This window comes from Tachyglossus aculeatus, chromosome 2 (assembly GCF_015852505.1).
Source record: "Tachyglossus aculeatus isolate mTacAcu1 chromosome 2, mTacAcu1.pri, whole genome shotgun sequence".
NCBI classification, from domain to species: domain Eukaryota; kingdom Metazoa; phylum Chordata; class Mammalia; order Monotremata; family Tachyglossidae; genus Tachyglossus; species Tachyglossus aculeatus.
This window is the reverse complement of record NC_052067.1, coordinates 142865565-142879079: the sequence shown is the minus strand read 5'-3', so window position 1 is coordinate 142879079 and position 13515 is coordinate 142865565. Positions and strand designations below refer to the sequence as shown.

At 43.9% G+C, this 13515-nt stretch overlaps 1 protein-coding gene across 1 annotated transcript in view; it reads left to right on the top strand.

Moving 5' to 3' along the window:
- TMTC1 (transmembrane O-mannosyltransferase targeting cadherins 1) overlaps nt 1-13515 on the top strand; it is a 412328-nt gene that overhangs the window by 341037 nt on the left and 57776 nt on the right. Inside the window, exon 13 of the mRNA XM_038765197.1 lies at nt 12528-12636. Coding sequence (XP_038621125.1) covers nt 12528-12636 — 109 coding nt within the window. The remainder of the gene's footprint in view (nt 1-12527; nt 12637-13515) is intronic.

Here is a 13515-nt window from a genome sequence, read left to right as displayed (position 1 = left end):
GAGCCCAGTGGAAAGAGCCTGGGTTCTAATCCTGGCTCTTCTACTTGCCTACTGTGTGAACTTGGGCAAATCATGAAACTCTTTTCTGCCTCAGTTACCTCATCTGTCAAATGGGGATTAAATAGTGCTCCCTCTTATTTAGACTGTGGGCCAGTGATTGTGTACAACCTGCTTATCTTGCATCTGCCCGAGCACTTAGTACAGTGTGCGGCGCATAGTAATCGCTTAACACTGCCATTTAAAAAAATAATCATTTAGGGTGTGAAGTTGTAATGGCAAAAGACTCCATTAGAAACCTAGGTTCTTCCTTCCCAGACTGTAAACTCGTTGTGGGCAGCGTATGTGTCTATCAACTCCGTTGTAGTCACCCAAGTGCTTAGCAAATTGCTCTGTACACAATATGGGATCAATAAATACCTCTAATTGATTGATCTATTTTAGTTGCCGACTGCATTAAACTTCATATCTTTTCTATTTTAGTTGCCGACTGCATTAAACTTCATATCTTTTGCCCACATCCTGCCTCTGGCCTGGAATGCTCTCCCTCCTCATATCTGACAGACAATGACTCTCCCGCCCTTCAAAGCCCACTGTTGGGTAGGGACTGTCTCTATATGTTGCAAACTTGTACTTCCCAAGCGCTTAGTACAGTGCTCTGCACACAGTAAGCGCTCAATAAATACTATTGATGATGATGATGATGATCTCCTCCAAGAGGCCTTCCCTGATTAAGCCCTCTTTTCCTCTTCTCCCGCTCCCTTCTGCGTCACCCTGACTTGCTCCCCTTATTCATCCCCTCTCCCAGCCACACAGCACTTATGTGACGATCTCCAGTTTTATATATTTATATTAAATGTCTGTCCGTCTCCCCCTCTAGATGGTAAGCGCATTGTGGGCAGGGAATGAGTCAGTTTATTGTTGTATTGTACCCTCCCAAGCGCTTATTACAGTGCTCTGCACACAGTAAGTGCTCAATAAATATGATTGAAGGAATCAACTACATAAGCTAAACTGTGGAGAATTGGAAAGTTCAGTTGCACCATGTGAGAGGGACAGTTCACTAATCTTGGCTGGAAATGGCTCTAGAATTCTCCCTGTTGTTGCCCGCTGCTACGTGGATAAGCTTGTATTCATGACTCACTCATTCATTCATTCAGTTGTATTTATTGAGTGCTTACTACTACTACTACTACTACTACTACTACTAATAATAATAATAATAATAATGCTGGTATTTGTTAAGTTCTTATCTTACTATGTGCAAAGCACTGTTCTAAGTGCTTGGAGGGGGTACAAGGTGATCAGGTTGTCCCACGTGGGGCTCACCGTCTTCATCCCCGTTTAACAGATGAGGTAACTGAGGCACAGAGAAGTGAAGTGACTTGCCCAAAGTCACACAGCAGACAAGTGGTGGAGCCAAGATTAGAACCCACAACCTCTGACTCCCAAGCCTGTGCTCCTTCCATTGAGCCATGCTGCTTCTCTTCCGCTTACTGTGTGCAAAGCACTGTACTGTGTGCTTGGGAAGTACAATTCGGCAACTGATGGAGACAATCCCTAGACAAAGCGCTTAGTACAGTGCTCTGCACATAGTAAGTGCTCAATAAATATGATTGATTGATTGATCCCTACCCAATAACAGGCTCACAGTCTAGAAGGGGGGATAATAATGATGGTATCTGTTAAACACTTACTATGTGCCATGCACTGTTCAGGTGATCAGGTTGTCCCACGTGGGGCTCACACTCTTAAGCCCCATTTGCTAGATGAGGGAACTGAGGCACAGAGAAGTGAAGTGACTTCCCAAAGTCACACAGCTGACAAGTCAGGGCTCACAGCTGAGAAGCGGCAGAGCCAGGATTAGAACCCAGGTCCTGGGCTCTTTCCATTAAGCCACTCTGCTTCACTCCTCTCTCCTCCAATACCTCCCATCATCGCCCCCCAAGACTGCCCACCGTCAAACCTGTGTCCTGTCCTTCGGTCTGAGGCGATCTCCCTCGCTTCTGTCCCTCTCCCCACTGTGTTAGTCTGAACGTTGAACCCATCCCACCGCCTTTTAGCAAAAATCATTCACCTTGTTATTCCTCAGCCTCATCCTCACCACTCAATCCCACCCCAGCCTTGGCAGTTGTATTCCCTGGAATCACTGGGTCACACGGAGGGTTGTTGGAATTGATGGGGAGGGGGTTAGAGACCACCTCATCTGGTTTCATCCGCACTGCTTGTGTCAGTGAAAACATAACAAGTCTGTTACAGGACATTGACTCTCCCCCTCTTCAAAGCCTTACTGAAGGCCCTTCTCCTCCAAGAGGCCTTCCCTGACTAAGCCTTCCTTTCCTCTTCTCCCCCTCCCTTCTGCATCCCCTTGACTTGCTCCCTTAGTTATTCCCACGGGCCCAGCCCCACAGCTCTTGTGTCTATATCGGTCATTTATTTATTTCTATTAATATCTGTCTCCCCCTCTAGACTGTAAGCTCCTTGTGGGCAGAGAATGTGTCTGTTCTATTGTACTCTTCCCAAGCACTTAGTACAGTGCTTTGCATGCAGTAAGCACTCATTAAAGTGAGAAGCAGCGTGGCGCAGTGCAAAGAGCGCGGGCTTGGGAGGCAGAGGTCATGGGTTCGAATCCCACCTCCCCCGCATGTCTGCTGTGTGACCTTGGGCAAATCACTTCACTTCTCTGTGCCTCAGTTCCCTCATCTGTAAAATGGGGATTAAGACTGTGAGCCCCACATGGGACAACCTCATCTCCTTGTGTTCCCCCCAGCGCTTAGAACAGTGCTTTGCACATAGTAAGCGCTTAACAAATACCAACATTATTATTATTATTATTAATAAATACAATTGACTGACTGACAACATCTGGGAGATCTCTAGTCCTCTGGCCAATTACAGCCAAACGATCTGTCCCTCTGCTACCTAAACTGCAGAATTGCTGTTTCAGTCCTCAGTCAAATAGTGGAATCCATTTAATCTCTCTTTTATCTGGCCCCCTGGGTATATGAGATTAGGGTAAATAAGAGCTGAAGAGCAGTGGTTTTTCTTCTTGAATTAAAGTGAATTCCCAGTACGTCCTGAAAGATCCCCAGGGAAAGTCGCTAAAGCAGGTCGCCCGAATAGTAACGGTGGTAGTAACCGTCTTTGTGTGTCCCCTGATGAATCCCTTGTCCTCTTGGGGTGGCACCTGGAGGGATTCCAGTCCTCTATCAGTCTCGGCTACTGGAGGGAGAGTCAAGCAGAGGCCTGTCCGTTCATTCCTAGCTTGCCCAGTGGCTAGCGAGTGGCAGGCCATCGGCTACAATTCAAAACTCCCCCGTGCTGGGCGAGAGTCGAGTGCGGAGACTCGAGTTGACTGCGCAGAAGGTGAAAGCGGTCAACCACTTATGGATTATGACCAAGAAAACTCTCCGGATCCGCTACCGGAACGATTGCAGATGGAGGTGGGGCATTCAGGGAGATTAGCTTTTATCTACCCCAGGGCTCAGTGCAGTGTCTGGCACATAGTAAGAGTGCTTAACAAATGCCATTTAAAAAAATGAAAAGGTGGAGTCCTTGGTGTTACTGTTCTGATTGGCTTTTGGGAATCTGCCCAGCCTCCTGAATTTTGCTTAAACCTGGAAGCCCATTGAGCCATCCTGGTAGCCTTATGTGTGGGTGTGTGTGTTTTTATGTGTGTGTGTGGGGGGGGTACTGTTTTGAAATCCACAGGAAATCCATAGAGTTAGTAGTAATAATGGTAATAATAGTGATATAATAGTGATAATAGTGATAATAATGATATCTTCCTCCCTTCAAAGCCCTACTGAGAGCTCACCTCCTCCAGGAGGCCTTCCCAGACTGAGCCCCCTCCTTCCCTACCCCCTCTTCCCCCTCCCCATCCCCCTGCCTTACCTCCTTCCCCTCCCCACACCACCTGTATATATGTACATATGTTTGTACGTATTTATTACTCTATTTATTTTATTTGTACATATTTATTCTATTTATTTTATTTTGTTAATATGTTTCATTTTGTTGTCTGTCTCCCCCTTCTAGACTGTGAGCCTGCTGTGAGCCTGTATATATGTATATATGTTTGTACGTATTTATTACTCTATTTATTTATTTATTTTACTTGTACATATTTATTCTATTTATTTTATTTTGTTACTATGGTTTGTTTTGTTCTCTGTCTCCCCCTTCTAGACTGTGAACCCACTGTTGGGTAGGGACCGTCTCTATATGTTGCCAACTTGTACTTCCCAAGCACTTAGTACAGTGCTCTGTACACAGTAAGCACTCAATAAATACGATTGAATGAATGAATGAATGAATGTTGGGTAGGGACCGTCTCTATATGTTGCCAACTTGTACTTCCCAAGCACTTAGTACAGTGCTCTGCACACAGTAAGCACTCAATAAATATGATTGAATGAATGAATGAATAAATGGTATTTGTTCAGTGCTTACTATGTGCCAAGCGCTGTACTAAGCACTGGTTTTATTTTACTCTCCAAAATAATAATAATAATGATGGCATTTTCCTTACTATGTGCCAAGCACTGTTCTAAGCACTTAGTACAGTGCCCTGCACACAGCAAGTGCGCAATAAATACGATTGAATGAAAGGTTGGACACAGCCCCTGTCCCACGTGGGGCTCACAGGCTTAATCTCCATTTTACAAATGAGGTAACTGAGGCACAGGGAAGTGAAGAGACTTACCCCAGGTCACGCAGCAGACAAGAGATGGAGCTATGATTAGAACCCAGGTCCTTCTGACTCCCAGTTCCACGTCCTGTCCTTTCCATAGAATCTTTACTTTTTCCTCTCGCAATAACCGCTGTGGTGAGCCAGAAGACAAATTCGCACGGCAAGCCCCGTGTGCGCTAGAAGAGCTTTAATGAACCCTGGCTTTGTTTACATTCTCTAGGAGAAATTGAAATATCATCATTTTCTTCCATGGCATAAATATTTCTAACAGAGAGTAGTTAAATGAGCCAGGCTGCTTTCTCAATTGGCAGAGTTAGTGTTGGCTTCCTCCTCTGGTGAAAAGAATGTTCCCTCTCCCCACCCCTCTTAATCAATTAATCGTATTTATTGAGCGCTTAATCTCTTTTCTTAACAGCCCCCTTTACCCCCCTGAAAATCTGGCCCCTTTAATCCTCTCATCACTGGGTTGGTGACTCCAAACCACTCTTGACTCGGGATCCGGCCAGGATGGGATGATTCAAGTAAACAAACCGGAGGAATGGGAACATAACTATCCCAAATCCTTTATTTGTGCCCATTCTGATAGCGGTCAGATAGTGGTCAGGATTTCAGGTCTCCTTTCCTCAGGATGAGATTAGCCGAGCGCAGCTTTCAGAACTCATCTACATGCTAACCAGCGGTTAACGTAGAAAGGCTTTAGTAGTGAAAACACTGTAAAGACGCCAAATTAAGACCCGCTCATCATTTGAGATTAGTAGCCAGGAGTGGGAGAGTGGGAAGGAGGGTGCGGTGTGTGTGTGGGTGTTTGTGTGTTTGTGCGGGGATGGGGGGGGAATACAACTGGCGTCTCTCTCATCCCCTCCCCAAAGGAGCAGATTAATGGTTTTGGGTCAAGGTGAGTCACGATCGGTTTCCTGTGAGATCCTGATGATTTCTTTGCGGAAGCATGGCGATTTTGGCTCCCTGGGATTCCTTCCCGACTCAGAGCCAACCCAGAGAGGAAGGGTCCCAGCTCTTTTAATAACAACTGTGGCATTTGTGAAGCGCTTACTCTACGTGCCAGGCACTGAACTAAACGCTGGGATGAATAGGAGCAAAACAGGTTGGACACAGTCCCTGTCCCACGTGGGGCTCACAGTCTCTATTCCCATTTTACTGTTGCCAATTTGTACTTCCCAAGCGCTTAGTACAGTGCTCTGCACACAGTAAGCGCTCAATAAATACGATTGATGATGATGATGATGATGAGGTCACTGAGGCCAAGAGAAGTGAAGTGACTTGCCCAAGGTCACACAGCAGATCAGTGGCAGGACTGGCATTAGAACCCAGGTATTTCTGACACCCGGGCCTCTGCTTTATCCACTAGGCCATGCTTGTGACAGGATGGCTAACTATATAATAACAATAATTATGGTATTTGTTAAATGCTTACTGTGTGCCAAGCACTGTTGTAAGCACTGGGGTAGTTTCAAGGTAATCAGGTTGTCCCATGGGGGGCTTACAGTCTTAATGCCCATTTTTCAGATGAGGTCACTGAGGCCCAGAGAAGCTAAGTGATCTTGCCCAAGGTCACACAGCAGACAAGTGGCAGAGCCTGGATTAGAATAATAATAATAGTGATGGCATTTGTTAAGCGCTTACTATGTGCACAGCACTGTTCTAAGTGCTGGGGAGGCTACAAGGTGATCAGGTTGTCTCACATGGGGCTCACAGTCTTAATCCCCATTTTACAGATGAGGGAACTGAGGCCCAGAGAAGTTAAGTGACTTGCCCAAAGTCACACAGTTTACAAGTGGCAGAGCTGGGATTAGAACCTATGACCTCTGATTCCCAAGCCTGTGCTCTTTCCACTGAGCAACACTGCTTCTCTATCCATATTGTTGACTTGGGCCTAGGTCCACAACAGGTCCAGATGGAGGCATTTATATATTAATTTAATAATAATAACAATAATAATAAATATTATTATATTGGATTATTATATTACTTATGTGTAATATAAAAGTATATTATATATAGGTACATATATCTTAAGTATATATCTGAGTATATTATATATAAGTGTATAAGACATTATATATAATATATAAGCATATTATTATATTACTTATATAATATAATAGTGATATATTTTATTATTCGTATAAATATTATTATTTATAATAATAATCTCAGGACTGGACTTCCCCTGAGCTCCCTCTGGGAGATTCCATCATTATCCTCACCCTTAGTCCATCTTCATTATTCATTCACTCAATCATATTTATTGAGCACTTACTGTGTGCAGAGCACTGTCCTAAGCGCTTGGAAGAGTACAATATACCAGTAAAAAGACACATTCCCTGCCCAAAATAAGCTTTACAACCCCTCTTCTACTTCAACCCAGCCCACGGTCTTCGCTCCTCTAATGCCAGCCTACTCACTTATACCTCATTCTTCTCTTTATGGCCGCCAACCTCCTGCCCCTGAACGCCTAGCATGCCCACCCTCTTCATATAACAATAACAATAATAATTATGGTCTTGGTTAAGTGCTTACTATGTTCCAGGCTCTGCTCCAAGCACTGGGATAGATAAGAGATAATCGGGTTGAACACAGTCCACTTGGGGCTCACGGCCAATTCTGCCTCGACTACTGCATCAGCCCCCTCGCTGACCTCTCCGCTTCCCGTCCCTCCCCACTGCAGGCCTTACTTCAATCTGTTGCGCTGATCGTTTTTCTATGAAACGTTCAGTCCACGCGCCTCCTCTCTTCTAAAGCCTCCAGCGGTTGCCCATCCACCTCCGCATCAAACAGAAACTCCGTACCGTTGTGTTGAAAACACTCCATCAGCTCTCCACCTCATACCTTACCTCACCAATTTCCTACTTCAATGCACTTGGCTCTTGTAATGCCAATTTACTCACTGTACCTCTCTCTCATCCATCTTGCAGTTGACTCCTTCCCCACACGGTACTCCCTCCTCCTCTATATCTCATCGACCACCCCTTCTCCCCACTCTCAAAGCCTTATTAAAATCCCATCTCCTCCAAGAAGCCTTCCCCAACTAATCCCTCATTTCCTCTACTCCGTCTTCCTCCTGTGTCACTTAGGCCATTGATCCTGTCCCAGGCCCTCAGCACTTATTCCATATCTGTAATTTATTTAATTATATTAATGTCTGTCTCCCCCTCTAGACTGTAAGCTCCTTGTGGGCAGGGAACGTGTCTGTTTATTGTTCTATTATAATGATGATGATGATGATGATGGCATTTATTAAGTGCTTACTATGTGCAAAGCACTGTTCTAAACACTGGGGAGTTTACAAGGAGATCAGGTTGTCCCACGGGGGGCTCACAGTCTTCATCCCCATTTTACAGATGAGGGAACTGAGGCACAGAGAAGTTAAGTGACTTGCCCAAAGTCACACAGCTGACAAGTGGCAGAGTCAGGATTCGAATCCATGACCTCTGACTCCAAAGCCCTGGCTCTTTCCATTGAGCCATGCTGCTTCTCTACTCTCCCAAGTGCTTAGTGCAGTGCTCTGCACATAGTAAGCTCTCAATAAATCTGATTGACTGAATTTAAGCACTTGATATTCCCAACACCCTCAGCCCAACACTTATGTACATATCCATAATTTATTTTTATGTCTATCTATCTCCCTGTCTAGACTGTAAACTCCCTGTGGGCAGGGAATATGTCTATCAACTCTGTTGTAGCAGACTCTCCCAAGCACTTAGTGCAGTGCTCTGCATGCAGTGAGCATTCAGTAAAGCATTATTATTATTATTATTATTTTATGTTTTAAGGGCTTACGATGTATCAAGCACTATTCTAGGGGAGATACAAGTTAATCAGGTCGGACACAGTCCCTGTCCCACTTGGGGTTCACAGTCTAAGTAAGAGGGAGAACAGGAAGTGAATCGCCATTTTACAGATGAGAAAACTGAGGCACAGAGAAGTGAAATGACTTGTCCACAGTCACCTAGCAAATGGCAGAGCCGGGTTGGAACCCGAGGTCCTTCCAACTCCCAGGCATGTGATCTACCCGGTAGGCCACACTGCTTCTCATAAATAGGTATTGACATCTGTCTAGTTGTTTTGTTTTGTTGTCTGTCTCCCCCTTCTAGACTGTGACCTGTAGACCTGTATATATGTTTGTACATATTTCTTACTCTATTTATTTATTTATTTTACTTGTACATATCTATTCTATTTATTTTATTTTGTTAATATGTTTGGTTTTGTTCTCTGTCTCCCTCTTCTAGACTGTGAGCCCACTGTTGGGTAGGGACCATCTCTATATGTTGCCAACTTGTACTTCCCAAGCGCTTAGTACAGTGCTCTGCACACAGTCAGTGCTCAATAAATACGATTGAATGAATGAATGAATAAATGAAATAGAGACCCCAGCTCCATCTGTTTCGTTCCCCCTTAGCCAGCTTGTATCCATAATGGATTCTTTGTAAAGAATGATTGCAATATTTTGAACATTAAGGAAGGCGCAAAGAGTAATCCAGTTTTCATCTCTCAGAGTAAGAAAATTTTATTTCTGCTGATTAGCAAATCCATAGAAACAGGAGAAGCAGCATGACTCTGTGGAAAGAGCCGGGGCCTGGGTGTCAGAGGACTTCAGTTCTAATCCTGGTTCTTCCATTTGTCTGCAGTGAGACCTTGGGCAAGTTGCTTATCTTCTCTGTGCCTCAGTTACCTCCTCTGTAAAAGAAGGATTAAGGCTGTGAGACCTCTGTGGGACAGGGACTGTGTCCAACCTGTATTCATTCAGTCATATTTATTGAGTGCTTACTGTGTGCAGAGCGTTGTACTAAGCGCTTAAATGGTATTTGTTAATCTCTTACTATGTGCCAAGCACTGTCCTAAGTACTGGGGGAGATACAAAGTAATCAGGTTGTCCCATGTGCTGCTTACAGTCTTAATCCCCATTTTACAGATGACGTTACTGAGGCAGAGAGAAGTGAAGTGACTTGCCCAAAGTCACACGGCTGAAAATTGGCAGAGCCGGGATTAGTCTGGTGTTTGTCACCGGACTATTAAATGCTTTTAAACTATTTAAATGCGTAAATAGCATTTTTTAAAAATTGGTATTTGAAACCTTTAACTCCCCCCAATTCATTTTTTGTATTATGCGTAATCTTGAAATATAACTTCACCTGTCGGATAAAAGAGTCACCATAGTCTTTTGTTTCAGGAGAGATGCGAGTTTGGGAGTCAATGAAAAGGTCCTTTAGAAAGAAATGGCAATTCAAATGCTTAGTACAGTGCTCTGCACACAGTAAGCGCTCAATAAATATGATTGAATGAATGAATTAATTAATTCAATCGTATTTATTGAGCGCTTGCTGTGTGCAGAGCACTGTACTAAGCACTTGGGAAGTACAAGTTGGCAGCATATAGAGACGGTCCCTACCCAACAGCGGGCTTACAGTCTAGAAGGGGGAGACAGACAACAAAACAAAACGTATTCACAAAATAAAATAAATAGAATAAATATGTGCAAATAAAATAAATAAATAAATAGAGTAATAAATACGTACAAACATATATACATATATACAGGTGCTGTGAATGAATTAAGCCGGCTGCCCCGGACTCTGCTGGTTGGGAATGAAGAGTTTTACTGCCGCACAGTGGATCGTTTCATCTACTCGTTTCTTTGCTAGAGTTTCCAGAATTCCCTCTCAAAGTCCCTTCCTTTACAAAGAAACCATCTGCTTTCCGTTTACTGAAATATGTCACGAAATCTTGCCAGGAACCCAGACAGACAAACTAACAAGGCCTCAATTAGTGGAGGAGAAAGCGGAGGGACCCTATGTGTTTTTTGTGGCTCAGTGGAAAGAGCGTGGGCGTGGGTGTCAGAAGTCATGGGTTCTAATCCCGACTCCGCCACTTGTCAGCTGTGTGGCTTTGGGCAAGTCACTTCACTTCTCTGTGCCTCAGTTACCTCATCTGTCAAATGGGGATTAAGACTGTGAGCCCCCATGTGGGACAACCTGATCACCTTGTACCCCTCCCCCCCAGCGCTTTGAACAGTGCTCGGCACATAGTAAACGCTTAACAAATGCCAGTATTATTATTATTTTCCTTTCATTTCTGTCATTTTGGTGGAGCCAGGGATGCAAAAGAAGCAGCATGGCTTAGTGAATAGAGCCCAGGCCCGGTGACAGAAGGTCGTGGGTTCTAATCCCCGCTCTGCCACTTGTCCTTTGGGTGACCTTGAGCAAGTCACTTCACTTCTCTGCCACTCTGCACATTTCCTAAACCCTTCCAAACTCACACCTTCCCCATGCGGCCTTCCTTGACTAACCCTTCTTTTCCCTAGAATATTCACCCTGCTGAATAAGAGAAGCAGCGTGGCTCAGCGGATAGAGCACGGGCTTTGGAGTCAGAGGTCATGGGTTCGAATCTCGGCTCCACCACAAGTCTCCTGTGTGACCTTGGGCAAGTCACTTAACTTCTCTGAGCCTCAGTTACCTCATCTGTAAAAATGGGGATTAAGACTGTGAGCCCCACGTGGGACAACTTGATCACCTTGTATCCCCTCCCCAGCGCTTAGAACAGTGTTTTTCACATAGTAAGTGCTTCACAAATGCCATTATTATTATTATTATTATTGTTATTATTCACCCTCCCTTCTGCATCCCCTTAAATACTTCAAAACTGCCCATCCCCAGCCCCAAACACTTACATACGTATCCTTTAATAGCTTTAATTCCTTATAGCTGTATCCTTATAGCTTTAATTCTATTTGTTCTGATGACTTTGACACCTGTTTACATGTTTTGTTTTGTTGTCTGTCTCCCCTTCTAGACTGTGAGCCCGTTGTTGGGCAGGGACCGTCTCTATATGTTGCCGACTTGTACTTCCCAAGAGCTTAGTACAGTGCTCTGCACACAGTAAGCGCTCAATAAATACGACTGAATGAATGAATGAATAGCCTTATAATCTGCCACTTCCCCAATCTGTAATTTATTTAACTGCCCAACCCCTGACTCAATTGTAAGGTCCCAGGGGCCAGGGATCATATCTACCAAGTCTATTTTATTATCCTCCCCCAATCAATCAATCAATCGTATTTATTGAGCGCTTACTGTGTGCAGAGCACTGGGAGAGTGGAGAGCAGTGTAGCCTAGTGAATAGAACATGGGCCCAGAAGTCAAAGGTCGGGGGTTCTAATCCCGGCTCTGCCACATGTCTGTTGTGTGACCTTGGGCAAGTCGCTTCACTTCTCTGGGCCTCAGTTACCTCATATGTAAAATTGGATTGAGTGTGAACCCCAGTGTGGGACAGGGACTGTGTCCAACCTGATTATCTTGTATCTACCCCAGTGCTTATAACAGTGCTTGGCACAGAATAAGTGTTTAACAAATACCGCAATTATTATTATTAGTATTAGTATTAGTATTACTTCACTTTTCCACGCCCCAGTTGCCTCATCAGTAAAATGGAGTCTGAGACTGTGAGCCCTACATGGTATAGGGACCATATTCAACCCAATTTGCTTGTATCCACCCCAGTGAGTAGTACAGTTCCTGGAGCATAGTAAGCACTTAACAAATACCATTAAAAATTGCTTAATACAGTGTTCTGCACACAGTAAACACTCTAACTGCCCCCCACCAAGACTGTAAGCTCACTACGGGCAGGGAATGTGTCTGTTTATTGTTATATTATACTCCCCCAAGTGCTTAGCATTATTGTTATTATTATTATTATTACTGTCCTCTGCACACAGTAAGCACTCAATAAATATGATTGAATGAATGAATAAATACCTCTGATTAAGTGATTGACCTATTGATTAACCAGATTGCTTTTCCCTCCATGATTCATATAGGTCCCAAGAAAAGAAAGAAGAAGCTATCTTCTTGTTAAAAGAGTCTATTAAATTTGGTCCAGAGTTTGCTGATGCTTATTCAAGCCTAGCTTCACTGTTGGCTGAACAGGTATTGTTGGATTTAATCTAACATAATTTAGCTTGTGCTTATTTTTGTCAGGTTAACCTTCCCTCGATAATTTCTCAGATCGGTCCTGCAAAAACAGTAGTTGGTACTTTTGGTGGGAGGTTAGATACCGGTGGTATTTGTTAAGTACTCAATGACAGTGTATGGATCTGAAAGCTGGACAGTGAAAAAACAGGATAGAAAGACCATCGATTCTTTTGAAATGTGGTGTTGGACGAGGCTTTTGCGAATACCATGGACTTCCTGAAAAACAAACAAATGGATTTTAGAGCAAATTAAACCCAAGTGGTCTTTGGAAGGACAAAAGACTCGACTTAGATGAGGATATTTTGGACTCATAATCAATAGGACTGATTCTCTGGAGAAGACACTAATGATAGTTAAGTCCAGGGAAAACATGGAAGAGGCTGACTGGCAGCTAACTGGATAGCGACCGTAACAATGATAACGGAAGAACCATTAGAAAGCTTGCGGATTATGGCAGAGGACAGGACGTTCTGGAGAAAGCATATTCATGGAGTCGCTATGAATCGGAAACGGCTCGACGGCACTTAATAATAGCAATATACTTACTAAGAGCTGGGGTAGATACAAGATAATTAGGTTGGGGATAGGGAGTCTCATTGGACTCACAGTCTAAACAGGAGGGAGAACAGATATTTTAGCTTTATTTTACAGATGAGGAAACCTAGGCAGTCAAATGGCAGAGCTGGGATTAGAAGGTGCACTGGTTTATTAAAAGAGATAATTAAAGTACAGTGCAAGCATCTTTCTCAGTCACCTCATTCCTTGGTTTCTCTCATGGCAGATACATCAATCAATGGTATTTATTGAAAACTTGCTTCGTGCAGAGAACTGTAC